The following is a 27,486-nucleotide window of genomic DNA, read 5'->3' as shown; positions in this document are numbered from 1 at the left end:
TTTTGAAGAATTAAGGAAAAAAAAGAAAAATGACCAGCACAACGTCCCAGCTGTGAAGAGGTGTGAAAGAGAGCATCTCCAGTCTGAAAACTTTAGTTACGGTAAATTAAAAAAAACAGCTGGGCTTTTAAAAACCAAACACAGCTTTTTTCAAAGATGTCCCCTCATCTGTCCCCCTGGAGTTAGCAGCGTTAAGAGGGCTCTTGGCTCATGGGTGTTTTTCTTGCTCCTGGACCGGTGAAGACGGGCGGCGATCCTCCCCAGCAGGCTCCAGAGGGCGCTGTCTTTCTGGTAGGCCGGGGCTGGAGCCTCGGCCAGAGGGCCAGTGGATGAGGATCTTCTCCCCACAGACGGCTGTTGTTCAATCACACACAGGAAGAAACCACAAGCTTACAAATGCAGACATGAGAAGCCGAGGGACACTGTGCTGGCTCGGTCTGCGTCCTGCCGATCTTGCCTGCCAGCGGGGGCTCGGGGGCAGCAGGCTCCCCACTCCAGACCCTGGCCAGGCTGCAGCAACCCCTGCTCGGCAGCTTCACTTTCCTTTATTTTTCGCTTATTAGTCAGGTGGGGTTTTTTTTGCCTTTTTTTGTCTTTTTTAAAAAACTTAGGGTGTAGGGCCACCACAGGGAAGGATGAGACGTAGCTCCTCTTTGCTACATGCGGGAGGGCGGACTGGCCAACTCGTAGAAGAGCAAGTAGGCATCGCTGGTGCGCACTTGGCCGGAGGACATGGGGGAGACGCTGTGGAGAGAAGACAGGTCAGCCTGGCGGCCACGGGGCCCCATGACGCGACAGAGCTGCTGGGGGAGCGTGAGGGCCCGTCTCTGATCTGCTGGACACCAGAGGCCACCCTCTCTTGGAGGGTCTTCAAATGCACAGCTACACCCCTTCTGGCCCTGACCTTTTCCGGGTGAGGTACAGATGCCTGACAGCCGGGAGCCGCGCCCGAGGCCTGTCTCACCTGGAGTCATTGAACGCGTGCCATTCGCCTGTCACCGGGCTCCGGCAGTAGGCTGTGTAATGGCCGCCCATGGTGGTTCCGGAGTGATTGGACACAGCATACAGGTTGTAAACAGCGTGGTCTGAAGAGGAAGCACAAGGCGTCAAGCCCCTGAGGCATCCCTTGCCCCCCGGGCCCCCCAGTCCTGCCGCTACTCCCAGTTTCCACGTCTCACTCCTTAGCAGCGTTCCCTCCACCTCTTGGCCTCCCCGCTGTATCTCAGACACTTGTGCCTTGGTTCTGCGCCTCTAGTGCAGAAAAATACTTACTGGTGTTTTCTGAGGCAAATTCTCTCAAGTCCAGGTCTCTTAGTGGGAAATTCACAAATGTTGTGAGCTTGCTGGTTCGTATCCTGGATTCTGAGAACCGCTTCAGATCTGGTATTGGTGTAAGTCAAGGACAGACAGGGTGGCAAGAACAGAGTCAGAGAACAGGAGACAGAGTCCCTGAGGCCGACTGCGCTTCTCAGGAAGCAGAAGGGCATGTGGGAGAAGAAAAGCCGCCTGACTTTCTGAGGTTCCTACTCTGTTAGCCCTCACCTGGGCCCTTGTCATCAGTCACTCTCTAATGTCAAGTCCCTGCCCTGACGAGCTGAAGGATACGGAGCACCAAGATCTTTGGGAACCTCTGGATGGAGAACTTCTTTATACACCGCTTTCTGGCGCGGCAGCGACAGCACGTCTGAAAGACAGGATAGACAGAGCTCGGAAGGACTCACGAGAGAGGCCAACAGGCGAATCCAGCAACTCCTAGGCTGCTCCGCCCCCGAGAGGGCTCAGGGAGATGCACTCTCGCTGCCACGGAGGGTGACTTACTGGCTTTTCATCGCCATCAAGCACATCCTCTTTGGTGAAGAGCCTCATGCAGTCCATTAACGTCACCTCAGGATAACCTCGCTGGGAGAGAGAAAAATGAAGGTCAGAGGTCGCTGACATGAAGGGGTAAGAGCGGGAGTTTCAGAAGCAGGGGGACAGGGGTGCGTACCTTAGCAATGGGCAGAGACAGGTCCCAGAAGGGATCAAAGACTGTAGAACAGTAACCACAATCAGTACACGTCAGGGAGCTCTTCAGCTGCCCAACAAAGAGATCTGGGGAGAGATGGACATGTGATGATTAAACACTGTGTCTCCTTTCTCACCGCTCCTGCCTCAGACCTTTGGGTGCTGGGCACTGGGTAGCAGGAGGGGTCCCCGGGAGAATGGGCTTCTCATGCTCTGCTCAGGCAAAGCACTTAGCAGGGAAGGCAGGCGTTTCCCCCCATGCCCGCACTTACCCCCGATCCGACTGTCTTCCCGTTCTAGATATTTCCTCCACATCTGGCGCCCTTTCTCATCATCACTAGGACCCAGAGAGAGGAAGACAATTGGGTCAGAGCTCAAACCATGATAAGTTTAAAGACCTAGGGATCTAAATCCTTAATAGCCAAAATTCTCCCCAAATCATTACCCCCAAAGAAGTTCGTGTAGTTCCGCCCCCAGCACTCTCCTCCTACTTACGGAAGATGGTCGAGGTTTTCAGGGTTGGACTTGGGCCTCGCTGTGACCCGGTTCACCTCATTGTGGAGCCCGTCCAGAAGGAAGCGAAGAAACTCCTGAGCATCCTGCTGACTGAACCCGAAGAAAAGGGAGTGAGCGACACCTCTGGCCCCTAGAACCTGCTGCTGCTGCCACCCACCCCGGGGAGGTCACGTCCCCAAGGCCCTTACTTATAGCCGACGAAGCGCGGTGCGTATCTCTGGATCTGGGTCTTGAACTCAGAGGGGCTCACCACATCATTGGGGGATGAGGTCCATATGGTCTGGATTAGTTTTGCAAACTCTATTGGAAGGAGGGGGTAGAGAGGGGCGTGGAGGACAGCTAAGCCATTTTCTCTAAGAAATTCTTAAACTAGAGTCCCAACTAAAAGAAGCCAAAGAAAGAGAAATAGGAGAGGAACACATGACACACCACTACTAGTGCAGCGACAGCAGAGTGGGAAAAGTGTCCTGAGGGGGAGCAGGGCTGCGCCCCTCACCTTCCATGAGGGCTGTGTGTGCACTGCTGCCGTGGCTGAGGTCCCGCATGTAGAGCCTCTGGAGGCAGTAGTCCCTCAGCTCCCGGGTGTTGCTCAGGCACTGCAGAATGGAGTTCATGAAGCACTGCGAGAGACCACCTGCACGTCAGCCGTGGAACAAAGACCCTGGCTGGCATGTCCGTTACTTCCTACCTAGAGCCCTCTGGTCCATCTGGCCCAGAAATGAATCCTCCCACAGCCTCAAGTGCCTCTTTTTGTAAGTAAAGCGGTGAAGTGAGGCAAGTTCCCACTGCTGGCACAGGTGATGTAACTGGTTATTTACTACAGAAGGGAGTGGGGGAGCTGGACAGAAGTGGGTGGGAAGTGATGGCTGTCCTCGGAGGAGAAGGATCCAGGAAAGTAGCTAAGCTGCCAGTTCAAAGGGCGACTCCTCTTTAGCAGGGCTTCCTGCTGGGGGCGGGGTGAGGAAGAGCTCGGCAACTTTGTAAAACACCAGCCAGGAATGGCAGGTACCAGCTGGCCTAGAGGGTAGGGAGGGAGTCAGCTGGAGCCAGGAGGGGACTCTGGTTAGACGGTCCCAGTTGGGATGGTAGGGAGTGGCCTCAGGAAAGAAGTGGGCTAGGAAGAACTCACCGTGTTCCCAAGGTTTCGAAGACCAGCCAGACCCTGGGTGCTCTTAGAATTCTGTAAGCAAAGAACACGTGGCATATTCAGGCTGAAGGAAGAGGCCCGGCCTATGTTAGGTTCTCTCTGCAACCTTCTGCCAGTTGTAGCCACTGGCATCAAGCCACACACATTATTCTCTCTTCAACTTCAGTCTACGTACGTTGTAGGAAAGGGGTGTGGAATGCCTGTCATTTTCAACACACAACAAAAATATTCTTCAAGGCTTTGCTTTCTTTTATCGACTACGTGTTTTCCCCCATCTTTATGTTACTTTTCATTCTCTGCCATACTGGAGACTGGAGATTAGAGCCAGAGACCAGGAGTTCATATACCTGGCTCCAAGAAATCTCAGGTCCCAAATCCAGGCACTCTCTCAAATGACCTACATTAGTATCCTGAGATGTCTGATACCTAAAGCAGCTGTCATAATGAGCACTTCAAGGAGGTCTTGAAAAGTTCAATGTCAAAACATCTCAACTGAGTTTAGATCTTCAGCTGGGGAAAAAATCTAGTTGGCCCGCCATTCTGAATCGCCAGAGACAGGTGGAATTCCTTCCAGCTGAGCTCAGCTCCTGAGGGCTGATTAAAGCCTGGGAGAATCCTCCTCGCCTGGTTCAGGTTTCAACACCCTGACTGGCCACTGGCTGGGAATCCTTCTGATGGCAGGTTGCGGCCAAGCAGAGGTAAGCACCTGGATGAAGGCGCTACTCTTGCTCTTGTCCCTATTGTGGAGGCTGGTGAGGGGGTGGGAGAGAGAACAGGTGCTCCGCTGAGGACTCTGAGCATTGCTTGTCCAGGTCTCTTGGCTGATCCTGGCCCAACCTCCAAGGAGTCAGAAAACCTTCAGGCTCAAAGGGTTAAGGCACTGGCCTACGATGAGCCTTACCCCCTCTCTCTCAGGGAAGGGACCTGGGAGCAGGCAACTCTGGAGCAACACTGGCTGGGGCATGCGTGGGGCCAGCTCAAGCCTGATCAGAACAGGAGCCTGAAATAACTCAGCTAAAATTACTCATGCCGTGTGCTGTCAGCAGCTCAAAGCCCATGAGATTGTCAGCATAAGGGGGTGGGCTGGGGAGAGGCAGGCTGAAGGAGGGCTTTTCTCAGGTATTGCCTCGCTGATCCCACAAGTGGGAAGATCCCTCCTTGCCAATTATTAGGTCTAACACTAATAGGGAAGGAAATACCTAAACCAGCAGAGAGACCTGCTGTCCACCTGCAGCTAGAAAGAAAAGCTTATTGGCAGCGGGTGGGGTATAAGCACCCGCTGAAGAACAGCAGTGTATGGCCCCAAACACAGAATTTAAATCTTACCTTCACGACAATCTCAATAAACCCTGATGCCCCAGTCAGAGGGCCACAACAGAGATAATTCCCTGGACAAAGACCTTATCAGCATTTTGAAGTAGACACGGGGCCCAACAAAAACACTGACGTCTCCGTGTTGCCCATTCGGAACTAAACGTTAAAGCCTGCCCACGACCGAATACCTGCTCTTTCTTCCCCAGAACACCCACTCTTACACCTATTTCCGGCAGTGCCTTATCAGTTCTTACCCCCTGTGCCTCAGACAACATCTGTCTAAACAGGCCACAGAAGCAAAGCATTCTACCGCTGGTGACTGTCACTGTCCACCAAAGTGGGCCCTTGGCTGAGGCAGTAGTCATGCAGCACTAGTGGGGGTGGGGCAGTGGGAGACTGGAGGCATCTCTCTAATGAAGCATTCCTGTGGTGTTGACACTTTTAACTGTGACCCAACAGAGGGAAGGTCAAGAAGAACAGGTCACGATCTACGGTTACTATTCTTGAGGATCTGCCCCTGCTTATGGCCTGACGGGTGGAGAGATGGGGGAGGCTCCTTCAAGGCATCGCTGGGACCCTCTTAGTTCTGGGTTGTGCCTTTGTCTAAAATTTCCTGAGCTCAAAACGACTTGCCAATTTCTAAGCACTCTGTGTAGAAGGTGGCTGGGTAACAGAAGTCAGGGGGTGGGAGTGGAGGGGAGAGCAGGGCTGTTCTTTGCCCAGCCAGATATTCTTCTGCCATGAGTAGGAAATCAGGAGCTGCAGGGAAAGTCAGCAGTTTCCATTCCAGCGAGAAACAAAATGTCCCAGGAGTGACCTTTCTTACAGGAAAAACAATCCTACCTCAGGGCCGACAGGGAGAGGCCAAAACTGGAGAAGTTGGGAGAGACCCTGAACAGCCAGCCTCTCACCAGGAGACAAGGAAATGACTCCAGTTGGGATGCTGGAACTCAAGTGCAAAGAGCGGAGAAAGTTCGGGTCAAGAACTTCCTTAAAATTAGCCATCAGCAAACCTAATTTGACTCAGTAGCAACCACTGTTCTAGAAGGTAGATGCCACCTCCATCGCCAGTAAACAGACAGCATTCACCTCCCAGGGAAGGAGCAGGGGGCTCATAAGAGCCTGCTCTATGTTAACGCGGGGGAAACATCTGGGAACACGGGCCAGAGAAGAAAGGCTGATGGAGGTTTGTGTCTTCACACTCGAGACCCCAGCAAAGGGCTTTCCGGCTTACTTCACCTGTGCCATGAGGGTCAGCCATGAGTCCTGGCTGCAGCCAAGGAGCCTGGTGTGGCCCTGGCACGGGGCAGTGCACACACTGCCAACACGGGAGCTGGTGCTGTTACATAAGACCTGTCAAGCTCTGGCCCCTTCTCTCTTTCCCGAGGGGACAGTGCCCAGCCTTTAGCCCCAGCATCACTCTGGGGCGGCTACGTCATTTGAGGGATCCAGTGCCCACTTAGCTGAACTGGGGAGGGCTGGGAAGGGAAGGGACGTTGACCTCTTTCCCCGTCTGCAACTCCTCTGACCTTCACGGGGTCAAAGGACCCCTGTTACCGACCCTCTGGGAAAGGGCCTTTTGGGACTGAGTGTCGGGGAGGCGGCCCCTTTCCCACCAGCCTTTCTTGCTGGGTTTGGCCTTGGAGGAGTCACGCCCGCGGAATCCAGCGAGCTGACCGTTCCCTCACACACCGAGAACTAGTCAAGGTTACGCTTTCCTGCACCTGTCCTGATAGGTGCCAGGAATTAAGAGTCCAAGAGCCACCTGGTGCCGGGGTCGACGAGAGGGAAGGGGAAGAGACGCTCGGAAGACTCAGGGGCTGGGACCTCAACAAGGGGAGGGGGCCGCGAGTAAGCGTGAGATCACCCGGGGAGGGGCGTTCCTTGCCGGGAGACCCTGGGAAAGGAGGGGTGGGGGCTGAGGACACTCCGTGCCCGGGCCCGGCGCGCGGCAGCAGGGGGCGGGAGGGAGGGCATCCCGGGGAGGAGGCGGAACCCCAGTCCTCGGCGTTGGGGGTCCCGGAAAAGAGCCCCGCGTACCTTGGCTTTGTTGAGCAGGAGCCCCACGAAGGTGGAGAGCAGCAGGGAAGGGGAGAGAGGGGAGCGCGGCCGCAGCTCCTTGGCGAGGGAGGGAAAGGGGGCTGCGGGGGGCTCCTCAGGCAGGGTCACGGTGTACGAGGTGCGCATGCTGACGGGCGGGTGGCGGGCTCGACCCCTCGCCTAACGTTGGCCAAGGGGGCGCGGGACAGTACCGCACGATCCCACGGCCCGGACGCCCAGGCCGGCGAAGCCGCCACAGGACACCGTCCGCGGCGCCCGGCGGCAACCGCTACGGCAGGCAGACCGCACGCTCCTCCGCCTCAACCTCCGCGGCGCACGCCGCCAACCGCCCCTGCACCGGCTCTCTCTCTGGCAGACTGGCGGCCCTGCCGGCGCCGCTGGCCGCGCGACGTCACCGCTGGGGCGGGACCAGGGCTCCAGCTCCGCCCCCGCTGGGCCCCGCCCCCGGGCGCCAGCACGCGGACCCGAGCAAGGCTGAGCCCCCGCCAGACCCCGCGCTTCCCGCGGGTCCGCCCACCGCCTGGTTTCCCCCAGCCCCCTGCCGCCGACCGAGCCCGCCGGCCGCAGAGACCTGGCAGCCCCCGAGGGCCGGCAGGACCGGAGCGCGGAGTCCGGCACCCACCTCGGGGTTGGGGCTCGAGAAACTGTCTTTGAGGCCCGCAGAGGACACGTCTCCAAGGACGAGTGTCAGCCGGGTGAGCTTCCCCCAAGGCGGCAAACGATTCCTAACTTTTTGGGGGCTGCAGATCATTTTGAGAACCCGATGAAAGCTCTGTACTCATTTTTTTCAGGGAAAAATGCACCCACGCACAAACTTTTGCACAGCATTCAGGGGGGATTCAGCATTCAGGGCTTTCTTGGAGCCCAACATCGACACGGACCGTGAGGGTCACAGGGCCCAGGTTAGGAAGGTAGATTTTCAGGCTTCGGCATTGAGCACCCCTCCTCCCTCCAGCCCTGGTTTGGCCCACTGTCAAGAGAGGCAATGCCCATATTTTTATATGGTACAATACGTCACCGTACCTTTTGGCCCCAGGAAGGAACCTTTTCTGGCCTCTTCTACCCAGTTACCCAACTCCATCTCTCCTAGAATCTCAAATTTTGATTTGTTTTTGGGAGATGGGGAGAAAGTACCACCATGGTGGAGAAATAGGTGCTCAGCTGGTGTGAGGTGAGTGTACTCCTCTGACCCTAAGGGCAGCAATGCTTGAAGATTTCTGCTGCCCCACCCCGCTTACCTATCAGGGACCCACACAGAATCTGCCTGGAGAAAGTATCTTGTTTGGAGCTTGATGGCTATTTTTAGCCAGTATTTTTAGCATTTAAAAATACTCTGGGAGGCAGCAGTGTGTGCTGTTACTCATCTGTGGCCTCCTTCTGTTTCCCTTGGCCTGTCATCCCCACATGTACACGCACACGGCACACATGACCACAGCCACATGGGGTACAGCATGTATGGCTTGTACCCCAGGCCTCCCACAGAACAGCAATTTTGTGCTATTGAGAGGGGAGCACAGACGGTTACCCCTGTGTGTTCCAGCAGTAGTGGTGGGAGGAGTGCGCAGGTGGCAGGAGCTGCAGGGCGTTCTCCTGGGTGATAAGTGAGGCTTGATGTTAGGAGGGGTGATCTCCACAGTCACTCTCCTTGCCGGGTGACCAAACCTGGACCCTGGACAAAATGCAACAGCCTTTTCCTCCATGCTTCCTTCTTCCTAACCACACCCTTTTGAGCCAGTCCCACACTGTCTGCAGCAAGGCTTGCATTTCATCACATCACTCCCCTGCCCTGAAGCACCCGACTCTTCTATCCATTCTGGAAACCTCAGGTAGCCCTGTCTGTGAGACTGTCATCCATAGGCCAGACGACACCTCTGTCACCACCCTCACTCTTCTCTGATCCCCGCTGCCAACCAACCTGCTTTAGCACTTGCCTTCTCTCGCTTAAAAAACAAAACTGCCACCGATGAAGTACTTACTAAATGCCAGGCACTGCTAAGCGCTTTATATATATTATCCCAGCTAACTTGCATAATAACACAGTGACGTAGCAACTATTACCTCTATTTTCTAGATGAAGGAACTTAAGCCCTGAGAGGTCAAATGACTTTCCAGGACCACATAGCTGGCAAATGGCAGTGTGGGGCTTTGAACCCAGACCCGTCCTACAGCAAAACCCATGCTAGTAACAATTACCAGGAGATTCCGGAATGCCCTTCCTGTTCTCTGCCGGTTACCAACCTGTAAATTCTGCTCAAAACTCATGTTTTCCACAAAGCCTTCTCTAATGAACTCCACCCAGCTCTAAACACCATCCCTGTATACCCTCAGTCTACTAGCATTCAGTTTCCACTGTATGAATTTGTCTTAATATGTTTATCTTTGTGCCATAAGTGGCTCTAAGACTTCTGTAAGTGGTCTGAGCTTGTGTGTTGATTGTACCATCACACTGATACCTTCTGAAGGGCGGGGTTGTGGGTTCTCTTAGTGGGTGCTTAATAAAGGTGTTGAGCTCACCATGAAAGGGGGCCAGAGCGGGCTCTGCTGGGCATCCTGGAAGTCCCATTGAGCCTCAGAGGGTGGGGCGAGTCTGGGTTTGCATGTTGAGTAAGTGAGCTGCAGGAAGCGCTGTCTATTAGGTGCTTACCTCCTGGAGCATTTGGCCTGTCTCCCCATGACGTAGGCCAGCCACCCCGGGACATCATGACATTCTGCCAGCTCTCTCCATCTTTCCTGGGATGCGGGAGGTTAGGGGCATTGCTGGGAGAGGGGAGGCCCAGCTGGGGAAAGCTCCTGCATGGGAGCCCTTTGAGAAGCCGGGGTTGGGGGGTGGGGGGGAAGAATTCACAAAGGGTCCAGTCTTGTCAGGCAGGTCTGACGGCTTCAGGACACAGCCGAGGAAGAACTGTGGTCATTTCTCAACAAGCCAAGCCCCAGTGAGACCCTTTCTCCTCAGTGCCATTTCGTGAAGTGGGGTGGGTAAAGCGTATAGTCTTCTGGGATCTGAATCTGGCTCTGGCTCCATGACTTTCTGCCTCAGACACACTGAGCTGATCTCTGCAGGGCTCATTCCTGGAGCCCGAGACGGCCATTTCTCAGACCCTGTGCTTGGCCTGCCTCCCCCGTAGGTATTTTCTCACCTCAGATCCTTCCTGGCACGGATGGAGTATTTAAATAAATTAAAGTCAGGGTTAGCTCTACGAAGGCAAGACGGTGAATACCTTGCTCCCTCAGATCTTAGTGGGCAGCTTGGTCCTGGATTTGGAAACACTGCTTAGGCCCTGCTCCTGCGTGCACCTGCTGTGACCACCGCAAATGGGACAGACTGGTGGCCTGATTGACTGAACTGGTAGGGGCTCAGAGTCCTTGTTAGGAGGTTTGGCTTTCAGCCCACGAGTGCCCTTGTGGAGGGAGGGCCAGCCAGCGGTACCTAGGTCTGTAGGAAGCTCCTCCTCCCTGCATCACTCAGACTCCAGGAGGCCAAAAGCTCTGTACTCCTTTGAGCCCCTGGGCAGTCTGGCCTGAACCAGCTGGATTCCAGAGGCCCACACACTTCCCTCTCTCGTTTATACCTCTGTGTGGGGCACCAGTTTTTATGTACCCATTGAGGTGAGAGGGTGCAGGGGGCCACATGTGCAGCTCTGGGCCCTGAACATGCTGTTCATTTCTGTAGCCGATGGTCAGTGGAGCGGCTCTCCCAGGGGCAGGGAACATTTTGCCAGGCTTGGATTAACTTCTGCCTTGCTGAGCCCACCCCTGCGCCACATTAACTCATGGAGACATCCCCGAGGCGGGGTGGAGGGGGAGGCAGGGAGCACAGTGCGGGGCACTCATTGAGAAAACGAGCCTGGGTAAGGCAGCACCAAGGCCACCAGCCAGGTCATAGCCCACAGCCGGTCTTCAAGGGCTGGAGACATCAGTGTCTGGCTGATTCTAACCACAGACTACAAACCGACTGCCCTTTCTTTCTCAGCAGCTAGTACTAGTCCTGGCCGTGGGACCCCTCTGGCTTAAGGGCTCCTCTGTGTGAGCTTCCTATGCTGTCTGCACAGATTCAGGCCCTGAGGATGTTCAACCTTCTCTGGGTGGCCGAGTGGGTGAGGACAAGCCCCAGGGTCTCAGGCTGCCAAGCTGGACAAATAAGATACAGCAGGGATGCAGTTCAGCGGGGCTGAGTAAACAGTAAGACGGCAGGGGACAGAGAGGAAGGTCACACCTCTCACCCAGGAGCCCTAGGGCAGCCCCTGCTGTCCTCAAGTTCTCTTTGGAGTAAAACTCCTCCCTTCCCCCTACTTCTTGGCAGCAGTCAAGTCCAAAGTCCCACCCGAGAGAAAAATCACATGACCTCGGCTTATATAATCTCCCTGTCACTGAACAGCTGGAACCCGAGGCTTTGAGAGATGAGTCAGCAGCCCCAGTGGCAGATAGGACCCAGGTGCCCAGGCCGTTTGCTCGTAGCAACAGGTCGCAGAGCAGAGGGCACGGGTGTGGAAGAGGCCTGGTCAGGCCCTGCATCTGAGCGGCAGATGCCCGGCCCGTGGCTTGTGCTCTGGAGGGCCCCAGGCCAACCCCGGCTCTTCTTGGGGAAAGCAGAGGGTGGCCTTGGCAGGGCTGAGGCCAGCAGGCAGAATGCCAGGGCCGGGGAGGGAGCAGCTGGAGGGGGTGGAACGGAGGAGGATTAGGATGGATTGTAGGGGTTAAAGCGCGGCCCTGGAAGGGCTCAGTGGGAACAGCTTGTCCTTCCATAGGCCCAAGGGAACAGGAGAGGTGGGGCAGAGGGGGGATGTGACCAGGCTGGGTGCTTGGGCCCCTGGCTCTCTGCAGGGCCAACTCACCTGGACTGGCTTCCTGGCTTGGAGTCCCCACTGAAGGTAGTGAAAGGTTTTTTTTTTTTTTTTTTTTTTTTTTTTTAATCAGTTCTGAACCAACACACCTCCCTCCTCTCCAATCTGTCATAAGGTGGAGCCTCGGGCAGCCCTCACTGTCCTAGGCTGAGCTGCACCCTCCGTGGAGTGGCATTCTGTTGGTACTTAAGCAGGCTGGGGGTGAGGTGGGGGGTTATTCAGAATTCTTGTCCCCCTACACCAGTTCTTCACCCGTGCTCAGCTGAGTCTGTGACAGTCCAAGTTCCTGTGGGCTGTTACTATTAACAAGGGGACTGAGTCTGGTTAGAACTGTTCTAGTCCCCGGTGGGCAGCCCTGCTTGTGACCTCCCTTTACTGTACTTCAACTGTAGTTCAGGTTAGCCACCCTGAGAGCCCTGGGGCCACGGCTGCCCCAGAGGAGTCAGCTCATGCTGGCTCTGCCCCAGGATGCACTTCCTTCTCACCTGTGTTCCACCCAACCGTGGTCCCCTCTCCCTCTCTAGTCAGCCGCCAAATGCCCCTTCTTTTCCATCATCTCCTTTCCCCCCCTTACGTTTAAACCGACTCTCCCATCGCATGTTACTGGTTTTAGATTCCTCCACATCCATTATTTGCTTTGAACCTCATGACATCCCTGGGAGGTGGGCAGGGCAGGCATGACCATTCCGTTTCATGGGTGAGGAAACAGCTCAGGTGAGAGGCGTCTAAGGTTAAAGAGGCAAAATGTTCTTCCAGCGGTCAGAGCAGCCCATCCCAGCCTCGGATGACCTCTCCCTTCCCCATCACCTATGACACTGCAAAACACCTAGGGAGGCCTCCTACTGCCACTGTTTTTGGAACTTATCTCCCCAAGTTAGTTGTGCATATGCCCGAGGGCAGGGGCCATGGCTCACACCTCTCCTGCCTCCCGGAGCACCTGGAAGGGGGCAAGGAGGACTGACATGTATGGAGCACCTACTACATGCCAGGCCCTTTCACACGCAACCTTTGATTCCTCACGACAATCTATGAAGTGGGAACTATGATTGCTCTCGTTTTACAGAGGAAACAGGTTCAGAAGTTCAGGAACTTCTCTGAGGTTATGCTGCTAGTAAGCCGAGCACCGTAAATGAATGAATGAGACAGTAAGATCCCCAGATGGAGATCGGAAAAGAAACTGGACCTGGTTCTAGGAAGAAGTGGTCCAGGCCCCACGAACAGGGATGTTCTGACGCCAGCAAGATGTAGTCAACTCCAGAGGCGAGGGTGAGGGTGGTGAGGAGAGAGAGGGGTGCGGTTAGAGGGGTGAGGGTGAGGTTAAATCAAGGTCTTACACCACTGAGCCCACGAGGGGCCTTTCCCAGTTGATAGCATCTTCTCGAGTGAGAGCTCACAGTGAAATGCTGGCTCAGTTGTCGGGCTGCTGGCTACTTCCCTGCGTTGTGGGTTGCTTCTGGACGGGAGGAGGGATGTTAGGGTGGCTGAGTTTGCTCTGGGTCAATCTGCCACTCCTCTGAGGTCCTCTCTCAGAATTCCCCTCACCCTGGCCCTGGGGATGGAGGTGGGGCCGGGGTGTCCCCTGTGGAAGGGGTGGAGGGCAGCAGTCTCCAGGGAGGTTTGGAATATGCCAGAGTGGGAAGGAGGAAGCCCTGCTCTCCTGGGATTGGGCCTGAGAGTGGCTCTGCAGTTTAGTCTGTGGAGGGGAGGTTTTTGGACCTCAGTGTGCTTGAAGATTACCTGACAGTCTTGTGAAAAGGGCAGATTTCCAGGCACTGTCCCTAGAGAATTTGATTCGGGAGGGGGGGGCCTGGGTGGGGCCCAGACCTCTGAATTGTTAAGCTTTGCAGGTGATTGAGGTAGGCGGTCTGCAGACCCCACTTTGAGGAACACTGAGCCCCGTAAAGAGCCCTTCTTGGGCTTTCCTGGTGGCGCAGTGGTTAAGAACCCGCCTGCCAGTGCAAGGGACATGGGTTCGAGCCCAGGCCTGGGACGATCCCACATGCCGCGGAGCAGCTAAGCCCATGCGCCACAACTACTGAGCCTGAGCTCTAGAGCCCACGAGCCACAACTACTGAGCCCACGTGCTACAACTGCTGAAGCCTGCGTGCCTAGAGCCCGTGCTCCACAAGAGAAGCCACGACAATGAGAAGCCCGCGCACCACAACGAAGAGCAGCCCCTGCTCACCGTAACTAAAGAAAGCCCGTGCGCAGCAACGAAGACCCAACGTGGCCAAAAATAAATAAGTAAGTAAGTAAGTAAGTAAGTAAATAAATAAAGGAGCCCTTCTCTTTTGAACAAAGGGAGGGCGCCCCTCAGAGGCCTCTAGCACCCAAGCCCCTCCACTGAGAGCTGCTTTCTGATTGTCCCCGAGATGAGCAACACCAGACCTGTTCAAGTGAATCATGCTCCCCGCCAAGCACACGTGCCCTGAGAGCATGTCTTTCTCTCCCGGGCCAGCTGTGTCGTGTGCCACTCCTCGTCCCTCCGACGTAGCCAGCCCTGCCCTTTCAGGGCCTGAACACTCTGGGAGGCACCAGCCTTTGCATCTCCCATGGCACCTCACAGACGGCCCAGCAAGGCCAAGACTCTCTAAGTAATGGTATCAAAGTTGTCCTCTCAAGGCCTTTAGTTATTACAGGCTTCAAGATCCGTGCCTCAAAGCTTCACCCCTATCTTGCACCCCTGCTCCATTTTTCTGGACAAGCCCCTTAAGTAGCATTTCTTGCTATGGCGTAGCTATTGTTTCCAAAAGACACATGTCCTAAGAGTAGGAGAAGGGTACATAGAGTAATGAAGGCAACACAACACCCAGTTCTCCTGCCCATATGCTTGCCTGTCCATCTACCCACCTACTCATCCACCCAACCATCCATCCATCCATCTACCCACCCGTCCATCCACCCACCCACTCACCAATCCATCCATCCATCCATCCATCCATCCATCCACATGATAAGCATGTCAGCTGAGTTCTACACTGAGCTAGGCACATGGTGAGGGATCTAGAGATCTGATTTCTTTCTCATCCTATGAGAGCTCACCATCTAATGGGTAAACTAATGACTACAGAAAAGGCAGAATTGTAGTCAGTGCCCCAGGAGAGGTGTGTTCAGGGATTAGATGTGGGTGGGGCCATGCCAGCCCTTACTCTGTCTCCAGCAGAGCCTCTTCCCTTATTCGAGCCCAGGCACTATTGGAGTAGAGAGGGATTGGATCGTCTAAAGCCCTAGACAAAAAGTTCTGCACCATTTTCTCCAAAGACACATGAGAACAACTCCTGTCCAGACACCCTATCCTGAGCCAGGCAGGGTCCATCAGAGGAGAGACCCTCTTCTCCTGATGTCTTATGTCCCAATGTTAAGCCACGTCTCTGGACTGGGAGGTAAAAGCCTGAGCAGGAGGAGAGATGCAATCAGGGCCGGGGGCCTCTCTTACCACGGGGCACACTGGTGGTCTGGGGGCCTCAGCAGTCAGTCCAGGATGGGGCAGGGCCTGCAGGGGACCCTGGCATGTTGGGTGGGAAAGTAGAGGATAAGAATCCCAGTGTACGTGAGGGTAGCTGAGCATTTCCAAGATCACTGCTGGGCCATCGTTGAGTGCACAGGTCGTGAAGTGGGTTTCCTAGGGAGAGTGGGAAAGTCCCTGGGCAAGGCATCAAACCATGAGGGCACCGGACGTGCTGAGGTAACTTCCCTGGCTTATCCCCACCTGGGCTGCAGGAGCAGCCACTGTGAGGCCTGGGAAGAAAAACCTCTGCCTTCGATCATTGGTCAAGTTGGGAGTCCTTTCCTCATCAGTGGCTGCCTCCCCAGCCCGTCACCGGGTCCCTCGGGCAAACTCACCATGGTGTTTCGCGCTGGGGAGCTGGAGCAGCCGGACACAGGGGCCTGGCCCTTGCCCTTCTCCCACAGCGTGTAACGGCCACTCGGTCGGTAGGTGGGGCTGAGGACTTCAGGGACTCGTGAGTGAGGGGCCTGGGTGGGCACCTGTGGTGCGCTGCCCTTGCGACCATAGTTCTCCAGGTAGTCGGCCAGGTACTCGGAGCGGCTGGCTGCCTGGTAGAGCCCCTGCAGGGCACACAGCTCCTTGCGCGTGCGTGCCAGCATGGGGCTGCGGCCCAGGTCTAGCTGGCAGCTATCTGAGGTCCGGAGGCTGGAGAAATCCCGGGCCAGGTCTGATTGACTGTTCGACTTCTTCTGGGTCAGGGTTACCCCCTGGTCGCGGGCATTGATGGGCAGGTAGCTGAGGGAGCTGGTGGTCACTCCATAAGGGAATCCACTGCCCCCGCTGAGTCCACTCCCTGAAGGCCGCTCGGTGCCCCGAGTCTGGCTCTCCGCACGCTTAGCACCCCCGATGACATCGGGTCTCAGCAGGGGGCGGCCTCGGTCATAGTCCAGGATGGAGGGGGGGCCATACGTATGGGGACGTGTAAGGAAGCTGGTGGGGGGGCCAGGCTTGAAACCAGCCTTCTCCTTCTCCAGGAAGGAGGCAGCCAGGTTGGCCCCGTAGGAGGAGGGAGTGTAGGTGCCATAGCCTGATTTGGCATAAGGGCCATCTGTGTAGCGGGCCGATTCTGTGTAGCGCTTCAGGGTGGAGGAGAGCTGGGACATCCTTCAGGGCGGCACTCAGTGGGAACTGGGAGCCTCATGGGCTGAAAGACAAGGAAAGCAGTTGTCAGAGGGCCCTGCCGGGGTCAGGCTCCCACTGTACCTGCGCTCCATCCCCAGCTGGCCAGACCTCAACCGGGGACCACACAGTCTAATTCCACGAGAGGCTGGCCCGCCGCTGAGACACACCTCTGCGTTTGCGTGCACGCACACAGGCATGCAGGTCTCCACGCACCCATGCATTCACACCTCAGGGAAAGCATGAGAGCTGAGCTGGCTTTCATAAACCACACCGGGCAATCAGTCTCGGCACGTCCTGGCCACTCCAACTGCTCCCCTCAAAGACCCCAGGGTAAGGCAGGGACTGCCCTACGTCTGCAGCCCTTCAAGCAACAAATAGTATTCCAACCCAGGTCCCATCTGCTTCCTCTCCTCAGCTTCTGCAGATACTCCCGAGATGGGGGGATGCCACCGCCCTCACCCCCTGGATTGGAAACGCTGGATGTTCCAAGAGTTAAGACTGCTCCCCTGCTTTCTGACCTATGGGACGAGCAGGAGTCTTTTGCAAATCTTACACTGTCTGAGCTGGCATGACCTGAGAGGATCACTTGGCCAGATCCTTGATGAGGAAAAGGAGGCCCATGCGGTTTGGGGGAGGCGGCGACGAGTGGCTGAGCAGGAGCCTGACCTTGGTCTCCAGACCCAATCCCAGAGTTCTTCCCTGGACATGGTCACCTGCTGCGGTGGGGGATCCTCGTGTGGTAGAGCCCACCGTCTTCACTGATCTAAGACTTCTGTTTCAAGTGGAGTTAGGGCCCTGTGGCCTCCCAGGGGTTCTCCCCTACCAGCACCCATCACAAACTGCTCATGGTGATAATGACTTGTGCAAAGGGGGCCCCCTAGAGGCTAAAATCCTGCACTGTAGGCAGCACTCCTGTTCCTACCCCCAGTCCTTGCAGCTGGGGTGGGTCCGCTGAAGGAACACAGAACCTCTGAAATGAGGAGTTTTGAGAGCCCTAAAGGGTCATCCATCTTTTTTTTAAAGTTTCATGTCACATATATTTTACCACAAGTAAAAGAAGACATTTCCACATCCATCATCCAACAATCTTCCCAAGGTCCCAGGGAGTGGGCAGCCATGACCACACTTTACAGAGAGGACACTGAAGCAGACAGAGGCGAAACAGCCTGAACCAAGTCTCACCACAGAGACATCAGATTTGGGAATCCATCCAAGATTTCCCCACTGCTGGAACAAGGGTGATTATCGGTTAGATGCATGTTACCTACCCTCACTGTTAAGGTCGCTTTAGTTGTTGCTACAAAAGACTTGCACATCCTCCAGATCTTACTCAGACTAAACCGTAAGATGTTTGCCCAAGTTGTTTTTCAGGAACTTGGAGTCAGCTGTGTCCAGTGCATGCTCCAGCCAATTAAGACTGGTTAGGACCATCAACCCCTTCCTGGGCATCTGAGAGTGTCCACTCAATGAAGGGGGTCATCCATCTTACGTTCTCTGTTGTACAAATGGGAAAAGCGCCGCTGACTTGCCCAAGGTCACGCACTAGCAGGCCCAGGGCTGGCGTCCATGTCTCTCAGATTTCCAGCCCAGTGCTCTTCCCACTTGACCTCGACTCAGCACCCCCATCACATTTAGGCTCATGTGGGGGTCCCCAGAGTCCCTCCATCACCGTGAACATGCAGGCTTTATCTATAATGGAGCTGGAGGGCAAAGGTGCTTGGAGAGAGGAGCAGGTAGGATCGGGCCTCTTTCCTGAGGGTGAGCAGGGGCTCTTGGGGGGCTCCTGGGGCGGTGAGGGTGCAGAGTCATCCAGGACTCTCAGAGGAGCGTGCGTAGGGGCCGGTTTTGACGCGCCCCGCCCCGTGGCTGACCGGCTGGGGGATTTTGCCCTAGTCATTTAACCTCCCAAGCCCCAATTTCCTCACCTGCAAAATCAGCATAATAATCATCATTATGATTCCTGCCTCACAGGGTTGTTGCGAGGAATAAATGAGATAATAACATGTGAAAGCTCTCAACAATAACAGTGGTTATTATCTCCTCCCCCAGTCCCCGCCAGGCAGCCCGGCTCCTCCCTTTGTAGGCCTGTAATAATGTCAGGGCTGGCTGTCTCCTGCCCGGCGGGCCTCTGACCGCAGCCCCCGGCACCAGGCTTCTCCCAGCAGCCCCCAGGGAGATGAGCGGATGAGCGGGCAGTGGGCAGAATCTAGCTGTTCGGCAGCCAGTGGCTCGGGCAGCCCACAGCCTGCCCGAGGCCGCAGCCCCAGCCCATTAGGGCAGAGAGGAGCTGGTGCCAAGCCTCAAGTGCTGAGGGCCAGGCAGAGAGCTCTAGAAACTCAGTCCATGTAAGGTGTGAGATAGGTGCAGGGGTGGGAGGTGAGCAGGTGGCACCTTCCATATAGGCCCCAGAACAGAACTTCTAGGCCCTGCCAGACACCTCCAGCCATTTTCAGTCTAGGCCAGCATCAGAAAGGCCTGGCTTATAAGTTATCGTCCACCCTTTTCCCGCCTGGCCCGGAGGCCCCCTACCCTTCATGTACACTCCCTCCCCACTGTGTTCCCACCTCCAGCACGACTTTCAACCCCTTTCTAGGAAAAGAGAACTGGAGGAGGGCTAGGGGAAACCACAAGCTTCCCTCCCATCTGCTTAGCTTTCTGGGGTCCAGAGAAGGAAGAGAATGAAGGCCCAGAGAGGCCAGGGGGAGAGACAGAAAGAGGCACAGGGGGCGGGGGCGTGGGACCAGTCCTGCTCGATTTCACTTTGGAGAGCGCCATCAATAATTCAAAGTCAAAGAGACTCCAGGTCTCAGGAGCTGGGCTCTGGGACACCTGGCAGCCAATCAGATATGACCCCACCCCACCCCGCCCCCACCAGGGCAGGAGCTCGTACCTCCTCCCCTCGGGCCTCTCTACGCCTCCCCACACTGAGGTTCCCAGGCGATTGGTATTCTGCAGGCAGTGCCCCAAGCTTGCGGCCTCTCCTGGCCCTGCTGACGCAGAAGTGCTGGGGCCAAACAAGGTACAGCAGACGGGGACAGACGGCCCTGGGGTGGCCCACAAGTAACACTGGGAAGGGTTGGGGTCTGGAGGTGGAGCCATACCTTCCAGTCCCCAGAATCGCAGGAGGGCTCCTAAGTCCCTCTCTCCTGTCTACTTCAGTCTGGCAGGCAACTGACAGACCTCTCCCTCCCTGCAGTCTCAGGTGGTCATGCCATCACTAACAGTCCCCTGGAAGCTGCCTCTCAGCGCTGGCAGCTGGTTTACAGTTCCGCTGTCTGGGGAGAGGGTCCCTGTTGGGGCTGAGGCCTTGAGCATGCCTATCACCTCCCCCAACCCCCAGTTTCACTCTTGAGGACAGTGCCAGCGTCTTTCAGGTGAGCAGACAGCTTGGGTTGGCGCCCCTTGCATTACCTGGCACGGCTGTCCCTGGAGGCTGCAGAACGCACCCTGGGCGGGAGAGTAGGCCGGGGCCCTGGCTATAGCCTTGCTGCACAAGACAGGGACAGGACGGGCACTCACATGGCCACGAGTCTCCTTGTTGCCAAAGGAACGGCCTGAACTGAATGGCCCTTTCATGGGGCAGTGGGAGGCCAGCCGATTGGCTGTGATCCCCCGTCCCCCTCCCTGCCCAGCATGGGGCCCCTGCTGCCCGACTCCTTTCACTGTTTACCCAGAGCTGGCAAGTACAGGCATGTGGTTCCAGGCAGTGCCTCCCCAGGTGCCCACCACCTCAGACAGCAGGGGCAGCCTCCCTGCCAGCCTCCTCCTCCGTGCCATCTCACCGGGGCCCTCGGCTTTTCCCTCCTCTGCCAGGCTTCCCTCTCGCTTTGCTCAGTTTCCCTCTCTTGGGAGGTGTGGTGGCATCCCTCTTCCTGAAAGGATCAGTGAGCCAGCTGGCCACGGCCCAGCCAGCAGGTACTGACCACCCCTGGACCAGGCATCACCCTGAGTGCTTCTCGGGCAGCCTCTCATTTCTCAGCAGCCCGAAGTCCAACACTCATACAGCCTTCCCTGCGCCCCTGGCTTACAAACACCATTTGAAGGTTTAATTTTCTTATGTTAAATTGAAATTCAAAATATTTTCATTCAAAATTTAAAAAACATAGACAAGAAATTTAAATAATGAAACATTCAAATGAAGCATTTAGCGTTCATATTTCTGAAGTTATTAAAGCTTAAAACTGCACTAAGACTTCTGCGTATTAACTCAATCCTCACGACTGCCCTAAGCAACAGGTGCTATTATTATGCCCATTTGCAGATGAGGAAACTAGGGTTCGGGGAAGTGATGTGGATTTCCCCAAGGTCACACTGGGAGCAGTGGCGGAGCTGGACTGGGACCTACCTGGGCTCTGTCTGCTGACAGCTACCCTGAAGCCAACCCCCCACCTCCCTTCTCACTTCCCTGGCCTCTCCCTGAGCTGGCACAGGGTGGGGGGCCTGCAGCTTGGGGTTGAGGGGGGTCCAGGCATCCACTGTCTAGGCAACAGCATGGCAGGTTCAGACTCCCGCAGGAGCTGCCCTTCGAGTTTCCACTGCAGGCGAATGAAAGCGAAGCCAGGTGCAACCTGAGCCCCAGTATGATGCTGATCCGCCGAGACATGGTCCAGGAGGCCTCCATTTCACCCATGATGCCAAGCTCCTGCATGTCCCCTGGCACCAGCATCTGGCCCCAGCCAGGGCCCTTGGCCCAAGGCCTGGTTATGGACATGCCCCCCAGCCTCCTACCCTTGCTGCAGCTCAGCCCACCCCCCGAGGTACCCAGACTAGGTGAGTCAGGGGTTAAAATGAACCCTATCTTCCTGGGGCCACCAGCCCTTTATGTCAGCCACTGTCATTTCCTGTTGCTCACGTGAAGGGCTCCGCCGGGGGAGGGACTTGCTCCCCAGGAATCCCAGGCACTCCTGGCCCCCAGGGTAGGGGATGGGTGATGCCCCACATCCCAGCAGCCTTCACGGCCCCTCTCTGCCCAGATCTGCTCTCCTTTCTGGGGTGAAGGTGTGCCAGCTTCTGTGGCCTCGCCACTGCCTGGATAGAGGGCCCCTAGCTGGGCTTCAGAGGTGTGCCTCAGCCGGATTTAGTCCCTTCCTTCCTACTCAGGTGTCCGGGACAGGCGAGTGGGGAATCCCAGCCAGTTCCACTAGGTGCTTGGAAACCTCCACAGTGGTGACCTCAGAGCTTCCCAAAGCCGCTTGTTAACATCGGAATGAGGCAGTGAGACAGCTGACCTTGAAGGGTAAAGTGGGCTGAGAGAGGGGCCCTGTCATCTACACTTTCCCAGCCGCACGCCCAGCTGCTGGGGCACTGCCTACACACAAGCGTCAATTCCTAGGTCGAGGAATGTCCCGGCCTAAGTAGAGGATGCAGGTGGAGTGGAAGGTCAGGGTGAGGGCTATTTGTGCTCTCATAGTCCAGGAGTTCTGTTTACTCCTCTCAGGCCCACTCCCCTCCAGCCTGCCACTAGCGGCTCTGCCTCTCAGGGGCTGGCACCCACCCCACTGACCCTCCAGTTTAATGCCTAATATGCCTTGGCAGGGGGTCATCCAGGGGGCAGTGGGTCCCTCTCAGTCTCTCTAGATCCCAGTAGTTACCCAAGGGCTGGGAGGGGGTGAGGAGGTAAGATAAAGAGACTGGGGATTGGAGCCAGAATCCTGCCCGGAGGAGAAGAGGTGGGTGGGCTTAGGGCAGTGTCTCTATAGGGCGCTTCTTGATTTGGGGTTGGGAGGGGGTGGACATCTCTACACTTCCAAGAAAAGGCAAAGATATGGGCCCCCGGGCAGTATTGGAACCCTTAAATTCTCTTTTCCAGCCACCTCCCTTCCAGGCACTCTCCTGGTACCCACCCCAGGGGAGAGCCCCAGGCTCCCTCCCTCTCCTCTAGGGCTTCATCCGTAGCACCTACCAGGCCCGGTGGGGCGGCCTCTCACATGCTCCCCCAGACAGACAGGGCTCCTCCAAACAGACAGTCCAGGGCCCTCTGGACAACGGCCCTGTGAAGTTCGGACATCAGAGGGGCAGTTACTGACCTGTGTCTGGGGACACTGGACAGGATCTGGGGGCTTCTCCTTCCCCAGCAGGGCAGGGAGTGCAGTGGCCAGCCCAGAGGCAGGGCTCTAACTCGCCGGGTAATCCGGAGCTCAGGTTACCGACTCCGATATATATAGTATCTTATCTGACCTCACGGAGATGGCTAGCTCCACTCGCTGGCATTCCAAGCCCAGGGAGAATTAAAGGGGCAGTGGCAGGCCCTCCCCTCGAGGTGGGCCGGTGCCAGGCAAGGAGATCCTATGAGACTGTTTGAAAGGAGGCATTTTGAAATGGAACAGAAGGAGGATTCAAGGGGAAACAACTGGAAAGAGGGTAGAGGGAGGGGGCTGGGATTAGGCAAAAATATGGAGAAGGAGGTGTCAGTCACTGAACTGGAGAAGACCAGGAAGCCTCAGTCCACCTCCTTTAGTTTTGAAATGGAGGAGACCTAGAGGCAGACAGCAGCTCGCTCAAGGGCACACAGGTAGGGAGAGGCAGGAGGGACCCCTCTCAGGTTCCCAGTCCAAATTCTTTTATAATGGACTTCTAGGCCTGGGCTTGTATTTCAGGGCTTTCCCTTTTATTGGCTCTGGACAGTGGGCAAGTCACTTAAGCTGTCTGGACCTTATTTAGTCTGTAATGCAAGAGCAATAATAATGCTCTACCTCACAGGTATGAGGGTTAAATAATATTTGCAAATTTCCTGGCACATAGTAAGAGTTCAATAAATGATAATTATTACTATATTGAATACTTCCACTTATTATTATAATTAGTGGTAGTATTTGTAGTAGTACCTCCCGGGTGAAGCTTGCTAGGGAGAAAAGGGCCTCCAGGCCACCCTGCGGGAGTGCTCTGTTCTAATGCCAGAGAACAGCGCCATGGTTTTCTGAGCTGATCCATGTCCCATAACTGGCAAGGAAAATGAGGCTTGCCCTATTCCCAGGTGTCCAGTCCACCCATCAGAGAAGGGCCAGGCCCACTTGGGCTCCTTCCTCCTCCACCCAAAAAAATATAGCAAGTGCAGATTCCCCCAGGCTACCAAGAGCAAGGCTGGCTGCTCTGCTGTGTCCACTCTACCTGTAGGAGTGCTCAGGATCCTGAGCCTACGGAGTGGGACTGGCTGGGCAGGGTCACAGGAGGAAGGTGCTGGATTCTTAACCTCTTGGGCCTTGGTGCTCTTGTCTGCTCCCAGTCTGTTTCTCCTGTTTCTCGATGGCTCTCCCTGACCTGGGATGGTGCCTCCACTCTGTCTCAGCAGAGGCTACTGACTCAGCTCAGGTCACGATGATACACTTCAGAGGACGACCTCGTACCCAGCCCTCATTCCAGTCCTCATTCCGACTCCAGTTTGGCATCATTTACAGCATCAGAGGAGTGGTGGCTGCTCCGACCCCAGCCCAACCAGTTCTCCTTTCCTCCACTTTATGCGTCCCCGACTTGGGGACCTTCTACTGGTAGTACCTGGGATGGTGCCTCCACTCTGTCTCAGCAGAGGCTACTGACTCAGCTCAGGTCACGATGATACACTTCAGAGGACGACCTCGTACCCAGCCCTCATTCCAGTCCTCATTCCGACTCCAGTTTGGCATCATTTACAGCATCAGAGGAGTGGTGGCTGCTCCGACCCCAGCCCAACCAGTTCTCCTTTCCTCCACTTTATGCGTCCCCGACTTGGGGACCTTCTCAGGCCTGTGCCTGGGGAGGTGAGCATCAGCAGGATCCAGCTCAGGCCCATTCTAAGAGCAGCCAGATCAGCAGGTAGATGTTCACACCTTAGCTAGAATGGGCTGGCCAGAGCTTCCTTAGACTGTTAAGTATAAGTTACTTGCCTTGGAGCACCGCGTGCCTGCTGCTGCTTTGGGATTGGTGAGAATTTCAAAGATGCCTCTTTCTGGTTTGGGATTGGTGGAAAATCTCCTCTTCCACTTGACTGCTACCCTCCCCCCACCCCACCCTCTTTGGCAAACTGACCAGAGACAGCCCCCAGGAGCTTTGAGAGGAGGGAGTCAATGAGCTGCCACGCACACGTGCGGAGGGGGTTGTCAGGGTCCAGGCGTCACTCTCAGCCACATCCCACACAGGCCTCAGAGACCTGGTCCTGCCCAAGCACCGTTTCCTTAGAACACACTGATCGGCACACAGATGGCTCTTCCCGGCACCCTAGGCTGTCAGCTGGCAGGCCCCCGCCCCCCCCATACAACTGGTACCCACAGCTGGAGATCCTCAGCGCAGCTGGCGCTCGCCCTACATTTCTAGTGCCCATTCTGCCCAGGCTGTCGTTGACACCTCACTTTCTGAGCCTCAAAAGGCACTGCCCTCCGCATCCCCCCTCCTCAGTCTCAGACAGGTGGCACGTACCTGCCTCTTCTCCGAAGACGGACGAGTCGAGCCGGGCACAAGCATGGAGCTGCGGGTGAGTCCCGGCTGGTAGTGGAGCAGCGCGGTGAACAGCTGCTGACGCAGAGGGCTCCCTGGCCTCGGCCCCTGCCCGCCTCTCCCGCACCTCCGCAGGGGGCCCAGAGCGGACCTCCCTGGGAAAGCGGCGCCACCCAGCGGGCAGCTGCCTCATTGCGCCGGGGCAGGCAAAGCGACAGCCCGCGTCTCGCGTCACTCAGGCGCGTCACTGCTATTGGCCTGTTCCTATTGTGGCGTCATTAGAGCCCCGCCCGGCTAGGCTCTCTCAGGCGACCGATATATGCAGAGAACCACGTGGAGGAAAGGCACGCGAGTTTGGAGGGGGTGGAGCACCTGAAGTGGACCTGAATATGACACGACGGGACAGCTGGAAGGTATTGGGAAAGAGGAAGGGTCATGGGGAGAAGGCTCAGAAGTTGAACCCCAGGGCGTATGTATCAGCTTTCAGTTTTTAGGGAAGGCTTAATGTCCCCGCCCCTTCCCACCGCGCTGCGAGAGGGCCAGTTCTTCTGCCTCTTCTCTTTTTCGCTCCTCTTTCTCTACTCTCTGCTCATTTTACCCGCACGAGACCACTGGCTGATGGTGCCTCCTTGAGTGGGTAAACGGTGGCACTGAGTCAGTGGAAGAGATTCTCTTCTGTCTTTCAAGAAAAAGCTGAAAGGAAACTTGAATTTTTGCGGTTCCCATTCTTTGTGTATAACCTTTCCCCCATCCGCCACGGTGGTGAAGAAAACCACACAGCCAGGTAGATTGGTGCCAAGGCAAGTCCAGGTTTTCAATTTCACTTGGACCATCAGTCCTTCCAAGTGTCCTTAGCTCCTTCTCTTCTCTTTGGCTGGTATTTCCATCCATCACCACCCTCCTCGAGTCCCTCAAGTCTTCTATTTCCTAGAGAAACTAGAGGCAATCAGTAGGGAAGCACTTCAAGTTCTGTGTACAAACATAGCGGAATCCATTCTTACCTCTGCTCCAGAAGCAGTGAAAGAGGTGTCCCTCTTTCTGGTCCAAGGCAAATCCCTTCTGGATCTCAGCTCTTTTGTTTCCTTAATGTTACCCCAAAACTGGGTTTGCCTCTTGGTGGGTGTTGAGCCAAAAGACACAACCAGGCCAAAGATCAGGAGAAGGAAGAATGTTTTACTTGCGGCAAGTACGGAGAATACAAGGGATCTTCCCCAAAGCAGTGTCTCCCTGAACAGCAAAACTGGGGAAGTTTTAAGCTAAGAGTGCTTGCGTATTCCTGACGGGGCTTGAGCGGAATTCAGCATAGAATTGGGTCAAAGTTGGGCTTCCCTGGTGGCGCAGTGGTTAAGAATCTGCCTGCCAATGCAGGGGACACGGGTTTGAGCCCTGTTCCGGGAAGATCCCACATGCTGTGGAGCAGCTAAGCCCGTGCGCCACAACTACTGAGCCTGAGCTCTAGAGCCCGCGAGCCACAACTGCTGAGCCCACGTGCTGCAACTACTGAAGCCCACGTGCTTAGAGCCCATGCTTCGCAACAAGAGAAGCCACTGCAATGAGAAGCCCGTGCACCACAAAGAAGAGTAGCCCCCACTCACTGCAACTAGAGAAAGCCCACGCAGCAAGGCTCGCTGCAACTAGAGAAAGCCCACAAGCAGCAACAAAGACCCAAGGCAGCCAAAAATAAATAAATAAAATTAAAAAAAAAAAGAATTGGGTCAAAGTTTAACAGGGAGCTTTAGTTGATTGAAATTAGAGTGTCAGAAAAAGTCAACATCATTCCTTAGGTTCATACCAGTCTAGGGTCTCAGCAGATAGTTAGCATCCTCCACCTGGTTGGGGGCCTTAGTTCCAGCCCAACTCAAAGATTTGCATCAGATTGTTATGTATACCCCTTGAGGAGGAACTAGGACTCTGTTTTATTAAACTATTGTTCACTATTGCTTACTGGACTATTGTTTCTTCTTTTCCCACCATGTCCTCAAGTCATTCTCTATGTCTGCGTCTTTATTCCTGCCCTGACGCTAGGTTCATCAGTACCATTTTTTTTAAGATTCCATATATATGCGTTAACATACAGTATTTGTTTTTCTCTTTCTGACTTACTTCACTCTGTATGACAGACTCTAGGTCCATCCACCTCACTGCAAATAACTCAGTTTCGTTCCTTTTTTATGGCTGAGCAATATTCCATTGTATATATGTGCCACATCTCCTTTATCCATTTATCTGTCGATGGACATTTAGGTTGCTTCCATGTCCTGGCTATTGTAAATAGTGCTGCAATGAACATTGTGGTACATGTATCTTTTATGTCTTTTAGGTCTTCCACCCATTTTTAGATTGGGTTGTTTGTTTGTTTTTGATATTGAGCTGCATGAGCTGCTCGTATATCTTGGAGATTAATCCTTTGTCAGTTGCTTCGTTTGCAAATATTTTCTCCCATTCTGAAGGTTTTCTTTTCGTCTTGTTTATGGTTCCTTTGCTGTTGAAAAGCTTTTAAGTTTCATTAGGTCCCATTTGTTTATTTTTGTTTTTATTTCCATTTCTCTAGGAGGTGGGTCAAAAAG

General features: G+C 55.3%; 1 protein-coding gene across 6 annotated transcripts; it reads right to left on the bottom strand.

Moving 5' to 3' along the window:
• Positions 1–25,040, bottom strand: USP2 (ubiquitin specific peptidase 2). Of its 6 annotated transcripts, none has more exons than XM_028501039.2 (14): positions 24,902–25,040; positions 15,727–16,535; positions 15,320–15,505; positions 3,650–3,700; positions 3,017–3,140; positions 2,709–2,820; positions 2,500–2,610; positions 2,277–2,341; positions 1,988–2,091; positions 1,819–1,899; positions 1,606–1,684; positions 1,273–1,380; positions 965–1,085; positions 1–744 (listed from the first exon to the last, which is right to left on the bottom strand). In XM_028501039.2, the coding sequence occupies exons 2-14, from the start codon at positions 16,492–16,494 to the stop codon at positions 657–659; spliced, it is 1,998 nt and encodes a 665-aa protein (XP_028356840.1). In that variant the 5' UTR covers positions 16,495–16,535; positions 24,902–25,040; the 3' UTR covers positions 1–656. The 6 variants fall into 6 exon arrangements, with proteins under 6 accessions (XP_028356840.1, XP_028356839.1, XP_028356841.1 ...); XM_028501038.2 differs by lacking the exon at positions 24,902–25,040 and adding an exon at positions 22,540–22,631; XM_028501040.2 differs by lacking the exon at positions 24,902–25,040 and adding an exon at positions 22,416–22,531.
• Positions 25,041–27,486: the final 2,446 nt, after the last annotated feature.

Source organism: Physeter macrocephalus, chromosome 16 (assembly GCF_002837175.3).
Source record: "Physeter macrocephalus isolate SW-GA chromosome 16, ASM283717v5, whole genome shotgun sequence".
In the NCBI taxonomy this organism is placed as follows: Eukaryota; Metazoa; Chordata; class Mammalia; order Artiodactyla; family Physeteridae; genus Physeter; species Physeter macrocephalus.
Note: the sequence above shows the minus strand (reverse complement) of the source record. Positions and strands in the feature narration are given on the sequence as shown.